Raw genomic sequence first — 21,466 nt, 5'->3', positions numbered from 1 at the left:
GATTCATGTCAGTTGTTCATCTCCCTTTCCCAGGGCAATAACCTCCAACCTTGGCATAAATATTCACATCACGAGGATGAATTAACTTCATAAGCTACTGCACTGCCCCCCTAGTCATCAGCAGTCTGGTTAATATCCTACCACTAGTATCCCAAACTGAAAATGAAACAAATCTCCAAGACATGCAACCAACAAGATGCATTTTGGTGTGACGAACAATGAAAGACAATATAATCATTAGAGGAGATAATCGAAGTCGAGTTCAATAATATCTGGAATTGAAACCAGACTAACAGAGAGCACGCACTCATTGTTGATTGTTGCAAAACCCCATCTGTATCATTAATGTCTTTTAGGGAAAGATGATCTGCTGCTCTTATCCAGTCTTGTCTTCATGTGACTACAGACCCACAGCAAAACCATTGAACCTTTCCTCTGAAGTGGCTGAATGAGTCACTCAAGTTCAAGGTAAACTCAAGTAGGGAATAAACGTTGGCTTGCTGAAGACAAACTTCCCAAGAAATACAGAGTTGGAAACTTAGCATTGGAGCATCAAGCTAGGAAGAAAATATGAATGGCACTTAAAGGGAATTAAAATGAAAATTAAAAACAAAAAAAAATGAGCACCTATGGCAAAAGGCATAGCAGTAGTACTCAAAAGATAAAAAGAGAAACTATATTTGAAGGGGAATAGAAATGTAGAAGGCAAGAATTCCTCTTGCTGGAGAAGAATTAGACAATGCTCAAATTCAATGGGAGAATGAAAGGTAAAAAGAAATTAAAATTTGTGAACCAACTTAAAAAATGTTAAGCTTTCTTAGCTGTTTACCTATGGCTAGAAACTAATTAACTGTAATAAATAGTGATTCTTATTCAGCATAGAAATCTTCATGTTTTCACTCAACTAGGAATAAAAATGAGGAACCTTGCATACTTTTGAAAATCTTTAACCTTTGCGTTGACTCAGGTGAATAGCAAGGCTTGGTTTCCAGTGCATTGCTCCATTGAATTCCAACAACAGTGAAAACTCTAATGACATTCTGATGTCTGGCTTTAAAGAACAACAAAAGAAAATTGCTGAATGCCATGAGGTAAGAAATGATATTACAGGAGCTTTTTCCTTGGATTCCAGTTCATAGCAATCAGTACAAATAAGCCAGATAGTTTTCAAGCAGTCAGTAATTAACCAGACAAAATAGTGGAATCTCTGAGCTGTGTTTTTACTATCCCGGGGTCCACACTGTGCAGTTATTTAAAAATATGAAGAATATACAAGCAAAGTACAAACTTTTAACCAAGGACCTGCACATGTACAAGCACGACATCACAGGAAACGGCAGATACTGAACGAAAGTGAATCCACCACTAACAAAATAAACTAACTTTCAGGAAAGTTGGGACTTGAAGCTCAAAGCAAGTTGATCTTTTAAATTCCAATTACCACACCCAGCTGTATGTGGGGGTTACGTAAAGGCTATGTATTTTTATTTTTGTGTGCTTGATTATGACTGAATAGAAAAAGAATGGCTTTCATTTCGATGGCCTAGTGGTATTATCGCTGGACTGTTGATCCAGGGACCCAGGTGCGAATCCCACTGTGGCAGGTGGTGGAATTTGAATTTATCAAAAATCTAGAATTAAGAATCTAATGGTGACCATGAATCCACTGTTGATTGTTGGAAAATCCATCTGGTTCACTAATGTCCTTTATGGAAGGAAACTGCCATCTTTACCTGGTCTACATGTGACTCCAGACCCACAGCAATGTGGTTGATTCTTAACTGCCCTCTGGGCAATTAGGGATGGGCAATAACTGCTGGCCGAGCCAGCAATGTCCTCATCCAAAGAATGAATAAAAAAAGAAGAATGAAGGATCCTTGTTTTTGAAACATGCAATCAACGTGGCACTCATTGTGAGCGATGGTTACAAAGCTGCTGATTCAGCAATAGGAAGTAGATAAAATGGAGCAAAGTGTGTGTTCAAACAGAGACTCAGCCAGCAGTAAGTAGCTGACTACAGGCATGGACTAATGACTACAAAGGCCTTCTGCTTGGCAATAACCATGCCATTGAACAGCCCTCAAGCTATTCAGGTACCTATGAACAAAAGAAAACCTCAGATCTCAACCTGCTCTGGCGTTTTCCCTACTTTAAGCCAAGAAAATAAAGAATCTTCCCAACAGTAGCTGCTATAAGCTGTGACATTTAGTTAACAGGTACGAGACCTTTCATAAGTGAGAACTGTGCCCCCAGCAAGCATCTGGAGGAAGACGGAGAAGCAGCAATCGAATCAGTAAAAGTACCATCTCAGAGCATTCCATGTACATAGAACAGTGGTTTCCCCTTCACCCATAATACCCATATTTTTTCATGTTTACGGACGAGGGAGAGTTTATAATGTGGTTAGGAGCTTTATTTGGTAGAATCATATGCTGAAGGTCATCATTGTTTACCTATAAACTAGCATATTTACTTACATGCTATGTTAACTTGGTTCTAAAAAAAAGACATGGGAGATTGGAAATTGCGCATAGTTTGAATTTTAAAAAAATTAACTTGTGACAACTTCAGGAGCAGGAGGACTCTACTTCTAGCACGCTATATCAGTGAAGCATGACAGTTGTAAATTTGCCAACACAGAAGTTTTAATGGTGAAACGTATCAGGAGGGAAAACATTACTTGCAGTTTCTGATAGGTTAATTAAATTGTTTGTAATATTCAAGTTCGTGGTATTTTGTTACTTACCATGGCATTTGTCAATGTCTAGGGAGAAGGCATTACGAACTCTGAACTTACAAGATCATTCCATTTTAAAAAGTCCCCCTTAATGTAAGGGGAGCAAAACATTATGAAAAAGGACTCTTTGGAGGCATGTGACAATCAGATCAAATGGACAAGCAGAATAAGTCAAGTGAACAATCACTGTGGTAGGATAACAATTTTAGAATCGATCATAGCACTTGACAGAAAGGACGGCACCTGTTTGAGAAGCAGAAAAAAGGCTAATGCTATGGGAAAGCAAGATGATCTGCTTTGTATTAACAACTGTCTCTAATTCTGGCCTCTTGCATACCATTTTAATTGCTACTACCACCAGAGGCTGTTCCTTCAGCATCCAATATCTGGAATCTGCCAACAAACCGCCCCACCTCTCTCCTCCTTCAACATGCTCTTTAAAATCCACCACCAAGCCAAGCTTTGGTCAACTGTCCCAATATATTCTACAGTGGTTCAGCGTCTAACTTTGCAGTACAAACTATCAAAAAGTTGTTGAAACATTTTACTACATTAAAGTCTCTGTAAAAGGCAAGCCGTTGCTCAAAAGCAAAACACCATGTATGCTGGAAATCTGACTCAGCAATAGCAAATGTTCAAAATTCTCAGCAGGAACTAGGTAAGTTAACTCAGTGATAGGTTTCAGAAAGTTACTCTCAAGAAATTATCGACAAACTGAAGGGCAGCTCGCAAAAAGTATTCTTAATAGGTTCTTGGGAGGCCAATAAAAAGCAACTTCATTGCAGTGTTTTTGGGCTTTGCCTGGACTCGACTGAAAATATAGAACAAAATGAAGGATGCTCAATGTGCAAAAGTTATCTAACAGTCAGAACAAGTTAACATTCTTGCATATTTCATGCAATTCAATCTGCATCAACACTGCGAGACTTAGAACTGATCAAAAAAGAGCATATGATTTCAATGATAGATTAATAGGTGGTCTATCAAATTTGTCCCATAATATCACTTGCCTTGGAACTCAAATGATTTCCAGACAGTCACATGGAAACATTTCACATTACTTCAGTGCATTGTACAGTGACCAATCATGGAATAGGAGTTGACCATTTGACTCATCAAGTCTGTGCTGGTTTTTATGAAGAGCAGCCCATTTAGTTACACTCAATGCTATCTTTTCCCCTTTGTGGTATGTATCCAATATCTGCTGAAAGCAATTATTAAATTGGTATCCATCACCATATCAGGTAGCAGCAATCCAAATCCTAAGCATTCAACTTTGTTTTACTATTTAACTGCAGCTGCTTTCGAACCAGGAAAGGTGTTAGTGTAAGCAGAATCACAGAATGAGTACAACACAAGAAACGACCAACTGATTGGTACTACTCCACCTCCCTCCCTGCAGCTCTGCGAGCTTACCTTAATGGTTAATTCTGTTATTAAACCATAACTGAATCTACATTCTCTTTGGTCTTATTTTTCATGGAACCTGGATGTCAGCATTTGTTGCCCTTGCCTAATTTCCCTTGAACCAAGGAGATTTCTAGGGTAGAGGGCAGTTAAGAACTAACCACATTACTGTGGGTCTGAAGTCACACATCAGCTAGAGTGGATTAGGACAGGATTTCTGGACAACCCAAAAATTGCTGTCCTGGTCACAATTATTGAGATGAGTTTTATATTCCAGAATTAGCAATTTAATTCAAATTCCAACAGTGTGTGTTGTGGGAGTTGAACCCAAGGGTTTCACGGCCCTGAATTACAGGTTCAGGAACACCCCCATTTTGTCACCATCTCCCTCTCTACCACACTCCCCAACAGCATATTTCAGATATTAAACATTCACTGCATGGAAAAAACGCTTTTCCTCTCGTCACCATCCCTGATTTTGCCAAACACCTTTGATTAGTGTCATTTGGTTTGTGAACCTTCTGCTGATGGGAACAGCTTCTCTATCTATGGGTCCAGTCCCATCATGCTTCTGAATATATGAATATCAAAACTTCTCAAATTCTTCTGGACAAGTTAGGCCTGTTCCTCTTAATCTACCCACAAAGCTAAATAGCTGCGAGCTTTAAAAACCACAGACAGGTCATTAATGCAATGGTTACCTTGAGAAAAGGCACAAGATAAGGCTGTGGTGAGGACTTAAGCTCTTTATATAATTGTTCTGTGAATTCCTCTACTTCCATCTTTCCATCCTGAAGGAAAACAGATTGCATTCCACAATTATAACATACATCACAAGAGGATAAAACAATAAGCTGTCTAAACCTTAGCTCAGAACCATTCATCTTTTTAACAAGAATGCCGAAAGGGGTGATCTGGAGTACAAGTCAGTCAGAGACCAAGCAGCAGATCAGAAATTTTACAAGTCTATCTGTATGTTTGATATAGAATGAAATAACCTCTGTGAAAGTTACATTTATATAAGCTTCCCACATGATAAATTTACAAAGTTATATGCATATTACTAGTTCCAGGGCAATTGGAGATAGACAGCAGATATTGACACTTTCCAGCAATGCCCACAAGGTATTGTGGAAGGGGAGGCAATGGCCTAGTGGTAGGATCACCGGACTGTTAATCCAGAGACTCAAAAAAGTGTTCCAGGGACTTGGGTTCAAATCCCACCACACCAAAGGTGGAATTTAAATTCAAAAATCAGGAATTAGGAGTCTAATGACGACCACGAATCTGCTGTTGATTATTGGAAAAACCCAAATGGCTTCTTCATTTCCATTAGGGAAGACAACTGCTGTGCGCACCTGGCCTGTCCTACATTCAACTCCATGCCCCTAGCCTGTGGTTGACACAATTGTTCTAGTCAATTAGGGATGGGCAAGAAATGCTATGCCCACATCCCAAATCAAAAAAAAATAGTAATTTAGAGCTGACTGGATAGCAAATCAATTCTGATTACTCTACGGAAAAGCACAGCTCAAACAACAGGAAACCATGGGCTGTCCTAGGTCTCAGATAGTTAAAAATAGCGTAAGGTGCAAACATATGCCTTTAGCTTGTAGAGAATGAGTAGAGTGGGTTCCCCTGTATGAATGCATGTCATCTCTCAAGCACAGGTGAGCCATGTTATGAAATTTGGCTTTCGTGCATTTGTCCTATGTGTGCAAGATTAGAAGTTTCAGCAGAAATTCCTTTTTCAGCAATATCCAGATTACTTATCACTTATTACTTGCAAGGTTTTCAAAAAAAAGAATTATAATGACAAAATGAAAATAACCTTACCAACAGTTTTTGCACTAAAGCCTTCACGTTACTAGACATTTGTGGCGACTGAGAACCACTGGAAGCCAGCTTAATTAATGTTGCAAGGAAGTTCTTGCATTTCTTCACATTTTCCAAAGTTTCCTACAGAAAGAAAAAGAATGGTGTATAAACAGTATGAAGACCAACTGAAGTAATATTTGATAAGCTGCCACGCTCTCCCTAGATGTGAATCACTCTAGCAAAATAAATAGTTTATGTATCAGCCCAGTCACACTTCAAACCATCTTAAACAATTGGATTGGGAATGCGTGTCCATTTTCAACCAGCAAAGGACTCAAATCTAGGCATATAATATAGCCTTTTATCATAATTGAACCCTTTTAGCCCCAGGACTATTCTTGGGATCTGCACTGCATCCCCTACAACTGAACCATTTTCTCTGGCAAAGGAGTCAGTAAAGTTCATGAGCTTGAAACAGTTAGGGCCTGCTGGGAAGCAAGGTTGCAGAACAATACTACCATGTCTCGGGTTACCAAATAACAAGAGATACATATTGAAACCACCGACATGGTGATACTGAAGAGAAGAAAGGTGAAAACTACAAACAAGAAAGCCTCTAAGTGTCCTCGTCAGTTTAGAAACATGCGAATACCAAAGAGTAATAATCCTGACCATACTCTGACTGACAATCCTAAATTGGCTGTCAGCATAATTTTTCCACACAAAGAGGATTATTTAACAAATGTTGTCCAATTGTGGAATCACATCAAATGTTAGACTGTTTATGGAGTTCTACAAACATGGGATAATTGTTTACATCACAACTTCATGACCAAAGAAAATAGTATTGCACCTTACACCTAATAAAGCGCATTCATTGTTGTGATGCAGAAAATGAGGCAGGCAATTTGCACGTAGCAAGATCCCATTAAGACCAATGCAATAGTAATCAGATTTTCCTTCTCCTCTTATAATTGATGTTGATCATAGACGTATTGAACAGGATACTGGGGAGAACTGACCCTACTCACGTTCAAAATGCTTTCTTGTTGGAATGACACCACCTCCAATTTGTGCAGCTCTTTCAGTAATGCACCAAGCTGCAAGCATAAATTTCTGTGCTCAAGCTGATTGTGAACTTACAACCTTCTCAAACCGAAGTGAGCTTGCTTATACCACTATGCTCGGACTGACAGAATCAGTTGAAGAGATAATATGGGCAAACAGGATGGTGCAGTTGAAAGAGATCTGCAGACCCAGTTTCAGCTGCTATTCCCAAGCATCTTACAGCACTTACCTCACTGTGAGAAAATTCACTCAGCCACCTTAACGTCAGCCTTGGCTCACTTCACAACGCAAGTCGCTGGTTTTGAGTCCTTCTTCATGAGCATTTAAATCAAGGTTTAACCGTCATGCCCACAACTGAGGGAGCACTGCCTATCAGAGGTGCCATCTTTCATATGAAGGGTAGGTGCAACTTTAGTGCCCATTCAGGTGGATATAAAAGATTCCGTGGCCCTTTCCTGAACAAAGGCAGTAAAATTCTCCCTGATGTTCTGGCCAATGTTAATATCACGATCAACATCACAAAACAGATTGTGGCCTGACACACTGTGGAGTTTGCAGTGTACAGACTGGAAAATTGCAATACTGACACCACATCAAAAGTGGTTAACGGAGTATAAAATATATTGAGATGTCTGGTGGGGATATAAAGCACTATATGAACGTATCTCTTAACCTTTCAGCCACCAAGAAAGAATGCCTTTAATTTCAGCTCCATTCAGTAAGCCTTACCGGAGAAGCAGTTGTCTGCACAACAGGCACAGTGACGGAACGGTCTGCTGGTGCCGATGTTTGCTTTTGGACGATTGTTGATGCAGTCTTTGGCATAATCGCTCCACCTGCAGCCTGTTGCTTAATAACAGTTACATACAACAGCAATTAAACGTTAGTACAAACACAAAATCATACAATTTATTTTTTCTTTCAATTGATGTGGGATTTGCTGGCAAGACAACATTTACTGTCCAATCCTAAGTACCCTGCAATATAGCTGAAATGCAAATCCATTTAAGAAGCCAATTAAATAATCACCACATTGCTTCGAGTGTGGATATGGAAGACAGACAATATAAGGATGGCAGATTTCCTTCCCTAAAAGGGCGCTAGTTACTGTTATGATCTGTTTTAGCAAATGGAATCTAGCTTCATGGATCGCATCATCTTTATTCTTAATTTAACCTGGAGGTCTCACTAAAACATAAGCACACAGTTCGCAGATACAGCTTTACCAATAAAACTGAAGTTTATTGTGCAAAAAGAGAAAAAGGAAACAAATCAAGCTAAATACAATACAGTTGGCTCTGAACTGCCCTCTGGGTAATTAAGGATGGACAATCAAAACAGACCTAGCCAGTGACAGTCTCATCCTGAGAATGAATTTTAAGACTTTCAAATTCCCAGAAAAGTAAAATCCCACCTGCTCTCCAACATCATTTTACAGTTAATTAAAGCCAGAGAATGTTTCTTCCACATCAAATGTGTATGCTTTAATTAAATGCTTCTGTTCAGTTCCTGTCCTGTGAGTCCCTGACTCTTCAAATCTGACAGCCCTGGCTACATTGATCTTTGAATAACCCGTAGAGTTCCAAATGCTGGAAGTTTTTACAAATGACAAGACTTGTGCTGAGGTATCGTCTTCCCTTATTTAATTGCTCTGAACATTAAGGTAAAGCTGATCACAGTCAGGTTTTCTCAAACTGAATTCAAAATATTATTTATGAAAACAAACTTGCTGGTTTTTGTTAAACTGATAGTTTCATGTTTTTTCATTTCGTCATAAAATTCCCACAGTACAAACCAACTTTCATTAACACTGAAGGCCTTCAATCATCTGCCTCCCTGACACAGTGGTTAAAATAATGTTTCTGAAAAAAAAACAGCCTAATTAATTATTAAACCTCCTCACACAAATAGGCCAAACACCATATGTCATTAAAATCCAAACTCAAACTGAGATCAACATCCGTAAATATAAATAAAACCATATATTTTTGTTTTGAGACACCATTCCTCTAGCTAGAGAATCCAGATAGCAGGTTTGTGATCTCAGGATGAGAGCCTGATCATTTGGGGCTGAGATGAAGAGATATCCCTTCAGGCAAAGGGTTGTGTACCTTGGAAATCCCTCACCAAGTGGAATCTTAAAACCAGAGATCATTCAGAGATATCTTCGCATCAACATATTCAGAGATCTAATTACACACGCCAGGAGCAAGTGGGACTTGAACCCAGGCTCCTAGCTCAGCAGTAAGGATGCTACGCTGTACCACAAGAGCCCAAGTTGAAGGTGGTATAGAAATCCTGAAAGATGCCAGGGTACAAAGCCACTGGTTTACAATACCAATGCTTTAAACATTGAGCTATAGAACCTAGATTCTGCTGCAGAACTCTAAATTAACCTGTTGAATGATGCTACTACACACCTCTGCAGCAGCTGGGTCTTGAACACAAGCCACCTTGTTCAGAGGAAGGGTCACGACCACAATACAAAAGAGACTTGCTCACAGAGATTGATTGGATACTTGGAAATTAAGAAGTGTGGACATAGTGCGAGATGGTGGAGTTGAGGTAGATCTGTTATAGGCTTATTGAATGGCAGACAAGGCCCTAAAATCTTGCTGCTCCTATTACTTTAACCACTTCACATGACATTTGTCCCCTAAAAAATCTCTCACCTGCACGACTGTGATGCGTTGTGGTGCAGCATTTGTCTGGCCTCCAGCTTGGAATTGGTTCATTTGTTGGGTAGAAGTTTTCACTTGATTGGGAATCCTCTGGGTCCCAGTGGCCTAGTATTACAAATCCACCAAAAGACAAAATATTCAAAAGGCACAAAAAAGGAAGGGGAAAAATAAAACAAAATTTACATCTTGCATGGGGTCTGAGCATTACATTTGTTGCCCATCCCTACATGCCCTTGAATGGAGTTGCTTGCTAGACTATTTCAGACAGCAATTAAAAGCCAATCACATTACAGTGGGTGTAGAGTCACATTGGCCGGACCAGGTAAGAATGCTAGATTTCCCTCCGCGAAGGATATTAGTGAACCAGGTGTTTTGACCCGCCCATGTTTTCATTCACCGAAACTTAAACTCCCCTAGTTGCTGTGACAAGACTTGAAGCAGTGCCCACAGTTTTAGTCTTGGCCTCTGCACCACACGTCCAGTGATGTTGTAACTGGGTCCCAATGGGTCCCACAATTTAAGATGATTGCCATAAACGCAAACACTCCCTTACCTGTATTGTAGAAATTCGGACTGAGGGTGTGCCAGTAGACACTGCAGATGAGACATTTCCAGCTCCTTGTGCTCGGGCTTTAGCCTGGGCTTGAGCAATGACTTTCTGTGGAACTAACACTAACTGTCCACTGTCACTTCGAACAAGCACCATGCCTGTAAAGAAACAGACAAAGCCTCAGAACGACACACTTAAAACAAAACTGTATTTGACCATTGAAAATTGACTTAATTGCACGTTGGCTTCTTTTAAGTACACACCAGCATCATTGTAACATTAGCTCACCCCAAGCAGGAAAGGAACCCAGACGTCTGCTGTAATGGCAAATCTGATCCCAAAATCCACAATATTCATGAAGTTAAAGAATGGCCACTGAGGGTCGCAGATTATCAGACGCCACAGAAACTGCCAGCAAGAGATTCCCAATTTTGGTTCTCATTGCAATGAGAAACACTCATTTACTGTGGTAATCTTAGGATGCCCCAAACACTTCATTATTGACAAAATCCTATGTCACTATTCCAATGAAGGAGAGGCTGTAACAAATCTGTGCACAGCAAGCTCCCACAAACAACAATGTAATAACAATTAAACAATCTGTTGAAGGAACTGTATTGGTCAGCACATGTGGAGAACTCTCTGCTCTGCTTCAAACAAAGTATCATGACCAGAGGGACTGACGTGGAGGGACTCAAACCCAAAACTTCTTGATTCCAAGGCAAGCATGTTACCAAGGTGAAAGTGAGGACTGGAGATCAGAGTCAAGATTAGAGTGGTGCTGGAAAAGCACAGCAGGACAGACAGCATCCAAGGACCAGGATGAGCCACTGCTGACAGTACAAAGTAAGCAGAAACATGGGCAATGCATTCATTCTTCAGAAGGTCTTCCATGTGGGCATCTTTCACAAGTCTAAATTTCAGTGGCAAATCCCAGCAGTAACTGGGTGAAGTAAGAAGACAGTGTCCATTCCTCACCATCAACACCACCACTTGAGAGGTCACTAGTTTCTATCCCTTAATGGATCCTGAGTAAACCTTAAGCACATTTGCAGAGGAATCCCCCTAAATGACACGTGATTGAGGTCAATTCATCAAGTAGTTTGAATCGGGTTTGAAATCCAAAATCCCAAGTTGTACTGCTCAGTGTGTCAGTCAACACTGCACCCAAAACATCAGCAAACTGAATCAATTTTCACTTAATAACAATTCTGTCTAAAATGACAAATTGCAAACATAATTGCCTCAGAGGGGAGTTAGTTGTGGTTCTGTTCGCCGAGCTGGGAATTTGTCTTGCAAACGTTTCACCCCCTGTCTAGGTGACATCCTCAGTGCTTGGGAGCCTCCTGTGAAGCGCTTCTGTGCTGTTTCCTCCGGCATTTATACTGGCCTGTCTCTGCCACTTCCGGTTGTCAGTTCGAGCTGTCTGCTGTAGTGGCCGGTATATTGGGTCCACGTCGATGTGTTTGTTGATAGAGTCTGTGGATGAGTGCCATGCCTCTAGGAATTCCCTGGCTGTTTTCTGTTTGGCTTGCCCTATAACGGTAGTGTTGTCCCAGTCGAATTCATGCTTCTTGTCATCTGTGTGTGTGGCTGCTAAGGATAGCTGGTCGTGTCGTTTCGTGGCTAGTTGGTGAGCCCATGGGTGTTCCGTTGATTTGTTCGTATATTTGGTTGTTGAATGTGAATGCACTGTTCACCTCCATCAACAAAACCCTAGCCAAAGAAACAATAGCCAACCTGCTGGACAGACATAACAGACAACAGGACGTTGAACCTATCAACAAAGACGGCATACTTAAACTACTGGACTTGTGCCTCAACACACTTCACATTCAACAACCAAATATACGAACAAATCAACGGAACACCCATGGGCTCACCGATCTCTGGACTCATAGCAGAAGCAGTAATGCAAAAGTTAGAACAAACAGTCGTACCGCAAGTTCAACCCAAGCTCTGGGTCAGATATGTGGATGACACCTTTGTAATAATTAAAAACACAGAAATAGAGAACACACACCGGATCATCAACGCCACACTCACAGGAATCCCATTCACTAGAGAGGAAGAAAAGGACAACCAACTCCCATTCCTAGATGTGATGGTACAGAGAACACCGAACGGAGAATTCACCACAAAGGTTTACAGGAAAGACACACACACAGACCAAGTCCTAAACTATGAAAGCAACCACCCCAACTCACACAAACGAAGTTACATCAGGACACTATTCAAAAGGGCCACAACACACCGCAGTACACCAGAACTGCAAAAAGAGGAAGAGGAACACTTATACAAGGTATTCGCCAAAAACGGATACCCTTGCAATTTCATCAACAGATGCCTAAGGGAGAGACAATGGAACGAGGACATGCCGCAACCCAAAGGACTAGCCACACTACCATACATCAGGAGCATTTCTGAACTGACAGCCAGACTACTGCATAACAGCACACAAACCAACAGCCACGCTCAGACAACAAATCACCAGAACGAAGGACCCGATACCCAACATGAGCAAAACTAATGTAGTGTACAAAATCCCATGCAAGGACTGCACAAAACACTACATCAGACAAACAGGAAGACAGTTAACGACCCGTATCCATGAACACCAACTAGCCACGAAACGACACGACCAGCTATCCTTAGCAGCCACACACACAGATGACAAGCAACATGAATTCGACTGGGACAACACTACCATTATAGGGCAAGCCAAACAGAGAACAGCCAGGGAATTCCTAGAGGCATGGCACTCATCCACAGACTCTATCAACAAACACATCGACGTGGACCCAATATACCGGCCACTACAGCGGACAGCTCGAACTGTCTTGCAAATGTTTCGTCCCCTGTCTGGGTGACATCCTCAGTGCTTGGGAGCCTCCTGTGAAGCGCTTCTGTGCTGTTTCCTCCGGCATTTATACTGGCCTGTCTCTGCCGCTTCCGGTTGCGGAAGCGGCCGAGACAGGCCAGTATAAATGCCGGAGGAAACAGCACAGAAGCGCTTCACAGGAAGCTCCCAAGCACTGAGGATGTCACCTAGACAGGGGACGAAACATTTGCAAGACAAATTCCCAGCTCGGCGAACAGAACCACAACAGAGGGGAGTTAGAAACAGGAGACTACTTTATTTTCCTATCATATTTTGATGGTAGCTGTTTGTCAAACAATTTTAATGATCAGACGTTTAGCACATTATGTTCTGTTCTGGAGAAAATCCAGGTGGGAAGTCATGACTCCAACAAGAAAGTGAAGAGCACGTGACACGATGATGTAGTTTGCGCCAATAATGATGCCATAAACAAACCAATATCAACTGCTTTATCATGTGGACATAACAAGTCCCTTTGGTGGCTGTCAATAACAGGACATTCTTAAAGCTCAATGTGCTCAGATTACCCAATTATGAGTTGCAGCTCAAAATAACAAGACAGGAAACACGCATCAAGCAACTGAGTTCTGCAGTTTCCTTACAGAATAAAGATTCACAGCAGGCAGGCTTCTGCCATAACTTTTTAAAAAAATCTCTCCATCTCCTATCAAGATTTTGCATTCTTTAAAAAGGTGAAACACAATCCTGTTTGATTTGAAATGAACTGGTTCTTTCTCCACTGATGCTGACAGACCTGCTGAGCACCTTGTTTTGATTTAATGGAGTTCATATTGAAGCCTGCGTTCACATACTACTCTATTCTAATCCCATTCCCTAGCACTTGACCCATAGCCTATCTGCTACGGCATTTCAAGTGCTAATCTTAAATGTCGAGGGTTCTTGCCCACCACCCCCCCCTCCACCCCATCATTTTCAGCAAGTTCCAGGTACCCAGACATTCTAGGTGAAAACCCATTTCCACAAATCGCCTCTAAATCTGCTCCTTCCCTTACAACTGTACTCTCAGTTATTGACTTCTCTAAAAGGGATCAAGTTTGTCCCTACATATGCCCCTCAGAGCTTTGTACACTTCAATAAAATCCATCCTCAGCCTTTGCTGTGTAAGAAAAACAACTCCTAACTGAAACACTCCAGCCCAGGGAGCATCCTGGCGGACCTGTTTTATACCTTCTCTAATGCAATCATATCATTCTTATAAGGTGGTGACCAGAATTACACACCGTACTCCAACTGTTGCCTAACTAACATCAGACACAGCTCCATCATAACCCCCTTGCAATTGTACTCAATGTCTTAACGATTAAAGGCAAGTATCCCGTATACCTTCCTAACCACCTTATCTAACTATCCTGTTCCCTTCAAATATCTAAGAACACACACAGTCCCTCTCATCCTTTGTACATTCTAGAATCGTGCCATTCAATATGCCCATCCTTGCCTTGTCAGTCCTCCAAAAATACATCACCTCCTATTTTTCAGGATCAAATTACATTTGCAACTGTTCAATCCATCTGTCGGCCCATTTGTATCATCCCGTGATCCAAAGCTCTCCTCTGCAATATTTAACACATCACCAATTTTCATGTCATTTGCAAACTTATTGAACATCCCTCCTATATATGCACTTAGGTCATTAAAATACGCTAATAGCAGGGGAACCATCATCAGAACATGACTTTGGCAATCCATTCAGTTCACAGTGTTGCCCTGACCCAGTCACAACCACACAAAGATCTTTAGACAGCATCTTCTAACTCACGACCACTACCATCTGGAAGGACAAGGGCAGCAGATACATGGGAACACCACCCCCTGCAAATTCCCCTCCAAGCTACTCACCATAGTGACTTGGTAATATATTGCCATTCTTTCACTGTCGCCGGGTCAAAGTCCTGCGATTCATTCCCTAACAGCACTATAGCACAAACTTCAAGGAGACAGTTCACCACCACCTTCTCAAGGGGAACTTGGGATGACCAATAAATGTTGGACTGGCCAGCAATACCATCATCCCATGAGTAAATTTAAAAAAAACCTACACATTGGTCAAGTTCCACATTCAGCACCCCCACCCCGACAGGAGATAACTTGCCTTAGTCTGAGGCAGAACAGGTTTGAGATACTTTTGCTTTTCTTGCAGTTAATAAGTCATCATGTCTCACTGCTGGAAAGGTGGGTACTGAGAACACATGCCTGGCATACACTAAACTTTGCATTTCAGTTAACTTGTGTTAGTTCACACTCAACTTTAAGACGACAGCCCTGGCCTTGGCAAACCTATTGCTGAATTCGGCTTCCAGTGAACAGAAGCTATCAGTTCTGGAGTGCAGGTAGATACACTCAATTGAGTCACTCAGTATATAGCAGCAGCACCCCCAGGAATTACCTGCCAAATGTGTAGTCAGAGATGCAGCTCTCAGATGGAGCGCATCAGTCTCACAAGGACCCGCAGAATCAACGTCCAGTGACACTGAGCTCCCTAGGTGGATAATAATCATGCTCTTTAGCGCAATTACCAAATATATGATAGCAGCATGGAGAAAAACTACAAAGAGCAGTGGTACCCGGACACAGCACCATGATCTTGAAAGAGTCTGACGCTGTTGTATTGCAAGTTTAATCTCATATATGCTGCAATGAAAACTCATACATCTTCAAATCAAACAGCTGCAGTCTTACTTTACCCTCCACAGCAGGGTTTGTGTTGTGTAGCTTACTATAAGGCTATGTCTGCTTATTACAATTATTAGATTAAATTAGATTACGTACAGTGTGGAAACAGGTCCTTCAGCCCAACCAGTCCACAACGACCCTCCAAAGAGTAAACCACCCAGACCCATTTCCCCCTGACTAATGAACCTAACACTATGGGCAATTTCCCATGGCCAATTCACCTGACCTGCATATCTTTGGACTGTGGGAGGAACCGGAGCACCCGGAGGAAACCCACAGGGAGAACGTGCAAACTCTACACAGACAGTCACCCGAGACTGGAATCGAACCTGGGACCCTGGTGCTGCGAAGCAGCAGTGCTAACCACTGAGCAACTGTGCTGCCCGCAAGCAAAGTTGCCTTGGTGTAAAACATCTGCACCCAAAACACAGATGAAAAAAGTTTAGTGTCAACAGCGAATTTTCAGCTTTCAATCACAAGCATCCATACCGATAAAGAAAAGGTTTCATGTTTTTACTGGACAAAAGGCCATGGCCCAGGGACTACTCATTACTCTAAAGGGAAATGGAATGTGTTTTGATCAGCCACTCTGGTGCAGGTTAGACTTAAACCTGGGCCTTCTAACTCAGCCCCCTAAGCATGCAGTATGGGCATGTGTCAACTACAGAAAATGCTGTGATTTAGGCAGTAGTATTCAGGCCCAGTAAACCTGCTTCTGTAAACAACTAAGGTGTACATGTAAGTCCTCTGTTCCATCATTCCTGTACATGAACACCCATCCATTCCAAAGCGATTCAGTTTGAAATGCCTACCCTCGACAAGCTGCTACATGTGACATAAACCCCAGGACCACTCACCTCAACTGCACCAAGCGCAACATCGACCACTTCCCCCATACACAAATCAAGCTGTGGGTCTCACTCTTCCCTTCTTCAAATCACTAATAGCCCTGAACCCCTTCCAAAATGCTTGCTGCTAGCTGCACCTTCAACCATCTCAGCTCCAGGCTCAAGGGAATCCTTAAATCTCCCTCAAGACATTCACATGAGCAAGTTGCAAGAGAGGGGCACTCAGTTCATTCAACAGACCATGGCTGATCGGACTTTAACCTCAATTCTACATTCCTACATACCCCTGATAATCTTTCTTCTCATTGGTAATCTAGTTACTTCTGACTTAAAAATATTTATAGTTTAGGTATCCACCCCCTTTCCAGGAAGGGAATTCTTAGGATTCAAAATGCTAAGAAAGCTTCCTCATCCTTGTTTTAAATGGGTGAGTGGTTATTTTTCTAATTATGATCCTGAGTTTAGATTGTCCCATAATGAAAATATCTTTTCTCCATCCAGCCAGTCAAGAACTCCCAGGATCTTATGAAAGCTGTTCCCTAGATTGTGAATTGGTTCTGTTCTGAAGCCCTTTTGCAATTTGACTTGTACACAAACAGAGATACAATACAGCACAATATAAAGGAAATGTTTCTATGTCAGATCTTGAAAATTACACCACAACATGTGATCACATTCCTAAGTGCGTGTTCATCAGTCAGGCAGGGATTCCCTATATTTTGCAATTAAGTTACCTGGGACTTCAGAGAATACAGGCCTAGCATGTCAAACTGTTCCTCATAAAGAAATCAGTTCATTCCTTAAATCCTACCTTTATGTAATCTTAACATCTCCAAAACACAAGTCAGTGTGAAAAGTTCACTAACTCTTCTCTCCAGGCAACTTCAAACATTAAGAACATTACAGGAAATCCAAATCGTAGCTAGAAAATCTGCTAGCCCTAATATTTCATAGAAGTAAAAACAAAAATGACCGCATAAACCACAGATAACAAGTTCAGGTTTGGCAACTCGGTTTGGTTTTAGAAGGTAGAAATGGTGTGTTTTATTTTCGTTTTAAAAGCTGCAGACTTGCACCAAAGACTTCACGTTGAGTTAGGGGGAGGGGATAGAGATTTAGAGCCATGTGCAAGACGCACACACCCCCTTGCAGCCACGTGCTGAGGATAGTACTATGCTGAAGCGTGTTAAGAGATCATTTTCACTTTGCACAAATACAGTGCCCAGACTCGTTTACTCTTTCCTTACCTGCTGGCACCTGGAGGTTCTGCAGGAGGGGGACTGTGACCTGGTTGAGCGGGGAAGAGGTTTTGATGTGCGGGGAAGAGACATTGATCCTTTGGACGGTGACAGTAGGAGCTCTGGAGGCTGGGAGTGGGCTCCCGGTTGCTGCTGCAGTTGCCGCTGTGCTGGTGGTTACCGCCGCGGTCTTCATCAAGGCCGGGGAGGGAGGCATCCCGCCGCCGCCTCCTCCTGAAAGGGGCCCGGCCTGATTTTGACGTTCGGGGAGCGGCATGACTCGGAGAGGGGTCGGTGCAGGAGAGGGAGCCGGGACCGGCCGCTGAGGCTGAGGCTGGGGCTGGGGCTGGGGCTGGGGAAGGGAGGCGGCGGGGGAAGAGCTGGCCGGTGTCCCCGCTGGCCCGGGCTCGGGTCCAGGTCCGGGCCCAGGCCCGGGCCCATTCTGAGGCGGCGGTGGGCATGAGCCGGCCGGGGAACTGTCGTCGTTGTTGTTGTTGCTGTTGGAGGGGGTGGAGGAGGCCGGGACGGGGAGGCCGCCGCTCTCCGCCTCTCGCCGCGGGACACTCGGGGTGGGCATGAGGGAAGAGAGAGAGAGAGAGGGTGGAGGGCCTCCTGTCTGGCTCCCCACCCACCAGCCGGGGTCACTCGGTACCCGCTCGCTCTCCCTGCCGGAAGGTCAGGGACACGGACAGGGCCGAGACTGCGGTCGCCGCCATAGCCTCTCGGCTTCTTCCCTCAAAGCAACCGCCGCGCCGGCGCCGCCATCTTTAAAATGACGCGACCGCCGTGAAGTGCGCAGTCGCGGACCACGGGCCTGTCGTGATGAGCACTACGGCGCACGCGCAGATAACCATCCTATGCCGTGTGGAGAATGAATGCGCATGTAATGCCGTCTCTCTCCGCCTACTCATGCCGTGTGGAGAGTGAATGCGCATGCTTTGCCGTCACTCTGCCTATTCATTCCGTGGGGAGAGTGAATGCGCATGCTTTGCAGTATCTCTCCGCCTACTCATGCCGTGGGGAGAGTGAATGCGCATGCTTTGCCGTCACTCTCCGCCTACTCATGCCGTGTGGAGAGTGAATGCGCATGCTTTGCAGTATCTCTCCGCCTACTCATGCCGTGGGGAGAGTGAATGCGCATGCTTTGCCGTCACTCTCCGCCTACTCATGCCGTGGGGAAAGTGAATGCGCATGCTTTGCCGTCACTCTCCGCCTACTCATGCCGTGGGGAGAGTGAATGCGCATGCTTTGCCGTCACTCTCCGCCTACTCATGCCGTGGGGAGAGTGAATGCGCATGCTTTGCCGTCACTCTCCGCCTACTCATGCCGTGGGGAGAGTGAATGCGCATGCTTTGCCGTCACTCTCTGCCTACTCATGCCGTGGGGAGAGTTAAAAATCACACACCAGGTTATAGTCCAACAGGTTTAATTGGAAGCACTAGCTTTCGGAGCGACGCTCCTTCATCAGGTGGTTGCAGCACTCCGAAAGCTAGTGCACTTCCAATTAAACCTGTTGGACTATAACGTGGTGTTGTGTGATTTTTAACTTTGTACACCCCAGTCCAACACCGGCATCTCCAAATCATGTGGATGATGAACGCGCATGCCTTGCCGTCACTCCCCGCCCGCTAATGTCGTGTGAATAGTGAATCACATGCTTTATTAGGTAAAAACAAGGACTGCAGCTGCAGGAAACCAGAGTCTAGATTAGAGTGGTGCTGCTGCAGAAGCACGGCAGGTGAGGCAGCAGCCGAGGAGCAGGAAAATCGACGTTTTCGGGCAAAAGCCCTTCATCACAGGCTTTGCTGTCTCTCCTGCTGTGCGGATGCTGAATGCGCATGCATTGCCGTCACTCCTGCCGTGCGAATGCTGAATGCGCATGCGGCGGCGTCACCCAGCCTCCCTACCCTGTGCAAATACGCATGCGTTGTTCCGTCAAGACGAAGCGTGTCCGAGAGGTGGGGCCACAGTGAGCCACGCCCCTGCTTGAAGGCTGTGGTGGGGTATATGTGGGTTCGTAGACCTAAGGCAATTATGGTCAAGAGGTGACGAGAACAATGGGAATAAGAGAGCATAGGTTTAAATTAATAGAGAATGTTGGAGAAATTAAACAGGCCTGCCAGCCTCAAAGAGAAAAAGAGTTAAATGTTTTGGGTTGAATATCTCTTAGGGTATTATGCACAATAGTCAACCATAATCATATTAAATGATGCAGCAGACTTAAAGGGTTGAATAGCCCATTCCTGTTCCCAATTTCTATAGTTCTATGTAAATGATCTGCCAATAAAGCAAGTTTGTGAGAGATAAAAGTTTTTAAACTCAGCGATATGGAAATGAGGTAGAGGCAGGTTTGGCAGCATCTGGAGAAAGAAATCAGAGTTAACATTTCAGGATCAGGGACCATTCTTCAAAACTTGAATGGAGTCTTGTTCAGCTGTTGCAGTGGGCAATTATGAGCCAGTCACATTGCTGTGGGTTACACGCAGGCTGGACGGGATTTCCTTCCTTAAAAAGATCATCAGTAAACTAGACTGTTTTTTTTTGGCAGCGATAACTTTGTGAACAACATCCCTGATACAAGATTTAATTGATTGATTTTAAAATCTCCCAGCTGCTGTCATGGGGTTTTATCTCCTTGATCATTAACTTCGATCTATGAATTCCTAGTCCACAGACCACTATGCTACTGTTGATCACAGAACCCATGCTTAGTCCTGACACGTCTTTAGAATGGAGATATGGAGAAATTCTTCAGCCAGAGTGGTGAATCTATGGAATTCGTTGCTGCAGAAGGCTCTAGAGGCCGGGTCATTGAGAATATTTTAAAACAGAGATATATAGGTTCTTGATTTGTCAACCAGATTGAGTTACAGGGAGAAAATGAGAGAATTAGGTTGAGAAACATATCAGCCACAACTGAATAGCAAAACAGATTTTATGGGCTGAATGGCCTAATTTCTGCTCCCACATCTTTTGGTCTTATGGAATTTGAGGAAAAATCCATCTTTCTCAGTTTTAAATATACACAAGGACTCTGCCCCCACAGCTCTCTAGGGCAAGGAGTTCCAAAGATACTCAAACCTCAGAAGAAATTCCTTATTATCTCATCGGAGGCAATTCAGAGGTTCATGAAGATGATCCTGGGATGGAGGGAGTGTCTTATGAGCAAAGGCAAAACTGGTTGGGACTGTGCTCACTGGAGTTTAGAAGAATGACAAGTGATCCCATTGAAACACATGAGATTGTTAAGGGTCTCGACAGGGTCAATATGGGATGTTTCCCCTTACGGGAGACTCTAGGGACTGGAGAGTCTTAGAATAAAGGGATACCAATTTAAGACTGAGATGAGGAAACATTTCTTCTCAATGTTGAGGGTCTTTGGAACTCCTTGCCACAGACAACGGTGGGGGCAGAGTCCTTAGTATATTTAGGGCTGAGAAAGATAGATTTTACATCAGTCGAGGAATCTAGGGTTATGGGGAAAGCGGACGTAAGGAATGTCGGATCAGCCACAACCCTATCGAACAGTGGAGCAGACTCCTCC

At 43.3% G+C, this 21,466-nt stretch overlaps 1 protein-coding gene across 3 annotated transcripts in view; it reads right to left on the bottom strand.

Annotated features, from left to right (window-relative positions):
* LOC140476855 (transcription initiation factor TFIID subunit 4-like) overlaps positions 1 to 18,669 on the bottom strand; it is a 136,196-nt gene extending 117,527 nt beyond the window's left edge. The window contains exons 1-6 of one of the 3 annotated variants that reach the window (XR_011960613.1): positions 17,932 to 18,669; positions 10,265 to 10,419; positions 9,703 to 9,816; positions 7,760 to 7,879; positions 5,981 to 6,103; positions 4,846 to 4,935 (exon numbers count right to left, since the gene is read on the bottom strand). Coding sequence is in view for 2 of the 3 variants with exons in the window: in XM_072569716.1 (XP_072425817.1) it covers positions 4,846 to 4,935; positions 5,981 to 6,103; positions 7,760 to 7,879; positions 9,703 to 9,816; positions 10,265 to 10,419; positions 17,932 to 18,499 (1,170 nt within the window). In the remaining variant the exon portion in view is untranslated. The remainder of the gene's footprint in view (positions 1 to 4,845; positions 4,936 to 5,980; positions 6,104 to 7,759; positions 7,880 to 9,702; positions 9,817 to 10,264; positions 10,420 to 17,931) is intronic. The other 2 variants (XM_072569716.1, XM_072569717.1) reach the window with 2 other exon arrangements.
* Between the last annotated feature and the right edge of the window lie 2,797 nt (positions 18,670 to 21,466).

This window comes from Chiloscyllium punctatum, chromosome 5 (assembly GCF_047496795.1).
Source record: "Chiloscyllium punctatum isolate Juve2018m chromosome 5, sChiPun1.3, whole genome shotgun sequence".
In the NCBI taxonomy this organism is placed as follows: domain Eukaryota; kingdom Metazoa; phylum Chordata; class Chondrichthyes; order Orectolobiformes; family Hemiscylliidae; genus Chiloscyllium; species Chiloscyllium punctatum.
The sequence above is the reverse complement of the archived record's forward strand: the minus strand, read 5'-3'. Positions and strand labels throughout refer to the sequence as shown.